The sequence below is a fragment of the Branchiostoma floridae genome, chromosome 2 (genome assembly GCF_000003815.2).
Source record: "Branchiostoma floridae strain S238N-H82 chromosome 2, Bfl_VNyyK, whole genome shotgun sequence".
Lineage (NCBI taxonomy): Eukaryota > Metazoa > Chordata > Leptocardii > Amphioxiformes > Branchiostomatidae > Branchiostoma > Branchiostoma floridae.
In genome coordinates this window covers 14,622,768-14,624,535 of record NC_049980.1, presented here as the reverse complement: position 1 = coordinate 14,624,535, position 1,768 = coordinate 14,622,768, and the positions used below count along the sequence as shown (strand labels likewise).

Below are 1,768 nucleotides of genomic sequence, written 5' to 3'. Positions count from 1 at the left end.
ATAGAATGTCATCACACACAAAAAATTTCAATATCAGACAGACAACAATTTCTACACATATAAACCCATTGCTCATCTTGCTATCACATAGCAAAGAAAAGACATGAAAACCAGAAGCATAAACCAATGCCCTACCTGGGTATCCTCCGATGTACATGTAGAGTGGGTTCTTGGTAACTGCTGAGTAATTGTCTTGCGGACCGGTTGCAGGCGGTACTTCATTGCCATCCACCACCACCTTCAGGATGTTCTTCACCTTACGAGCCTGCAGCGAGTAGTGTTTAAAATTTTAAAATACTCTATGTTTACTTTCTGATCATGTCTGGTTTTCCATCTTAAAGTCAGGGGCACTGTCAATAGCATTAGTATCACTGGGCCAAATGGTTTGTCTCAAATGGACCACTACCATTTTACCGACTCGTGCAAAGTAAGATAAAATACTTTATGTTAACATCTTGGTCACATAGGCTGTCCGATAAGTCGCGATGTCAATTTAACATATTGGCAGGGGCCTGTCAGTGAGTTATACAAAACCTTTATATATTTCATGCTAGTGATTGCACGGTAGATATCATAATTGGAGTCTGCAACCAGTAGTTTTGAGTTGTAGGTAAAGTTTTCCAATTGCTGCCATCTAGTATTAACAATAACAAACCTCCACTTTGTGAAACTTCATGTCACAGAGGCTGAACTTGTTGCTGTCTTGTTGACCATGAACCTCTGGGTCATAGGTCACTTCAAATGGTGCCAGTCCATTGTCAACACGGAATGTGATCTGTAAAGTAATGGACATGGCAAGTCAGGTAACATTATCATTACTATCATCCACTTACTCTTCATCCCATTCAAAGACAAACAAATAATGCATTTATCATAACTTTCATCCACTAAAGCCCCTGTCACACATTCAGAACCTTACCATGACTTGAACCACTTTCCAACTAAGGTCAATGCAGAGCTGGAAGTAGCCTTGAATCAATCATGTACTAGCTCAAGTACATTCCTCTGATATCCAAGCAGAATTTAACTTCTGCAACTTTGGTTTTTCAAAATTCAAAGTTATAAGCTTATGCTGATTGAAAGGCTACCATACCGACCCAACTCCCAACATGACCTTGTTTACGACTAACTCCTTGAGAAGATCAGGAGACCATGACTGTATGTGTGACAGGGGCTTGACACTTGAATAAGACGAATGAATAGTGCAAGAGAAGACCAACTACATGTACATGTGACCAGAGTTCCTCTTCCCCCTTAGGAAGATTACCCAGCATGCCATAATGGCCACTCTCCAGCCGGCAACAGTCCATTCCAGCAACAATCACATTTCAGACCTCTTTTCGTTTTCAAAAGGGAAAACAGTGACTGGGAATATCACTACAGAAATCCAATAAGGGGAGGTAGATATGGGGACAGAAGTTGATATTCTGAATGCAAAGACAAAGCAAGCAAAGGTCAAAGCACAAGACAAGCTTGTAAGAGGCACCTCATGTTCAAGCAGGTATCTCACCGATCTGCACCAAATTGCACCAAGCATTTGCAAAGTGGAGCAAAGCGGTGCCAATGGTACTGGTAAATTTGTCGCTGGTATTAGCAAATTGTATTAATTAACTAGCACAATATTCTTCAACTGACAAAATTGCACAAAATAGAACGGTGAGCATCCTTTACCACGGATGCAGATCTGTTTCTGAGAATCTTTACATTTAAAGCATGTACATAATGCTTTTAATTCAAGCGCATTAGACTTTCTGTGTGCATCTATTTT

At 40.3% G+C, this 1,768-nt stretch overlaps 1 protein-coding gene across 1 annotated transcript in view; it reads right to left on the bottom strand.

Annotated features, from left to right (window-relative positions):
- The window catches only part of LOC118408556 (laminin subunit alpha-2-like), a 108,638-nt gene that overhangs the window by 394 nt on the left and 106,476 nt on the right, over positions 1-1,768 (bottom strand). The window contains exons 63-64 of the mRNA XM_035809368.1: positions 656-775; positions 136-265 (exon numbers count right to left, since the gene is read on the bottom strand). Coding sequence (XP_035665261.1) covers positions 136-265; positions 656-775 — 250 coding nt within the window. The remainder of the gene's footprint in view (positions 1-135; positions 266-655; positions 776-1,768) is intronic.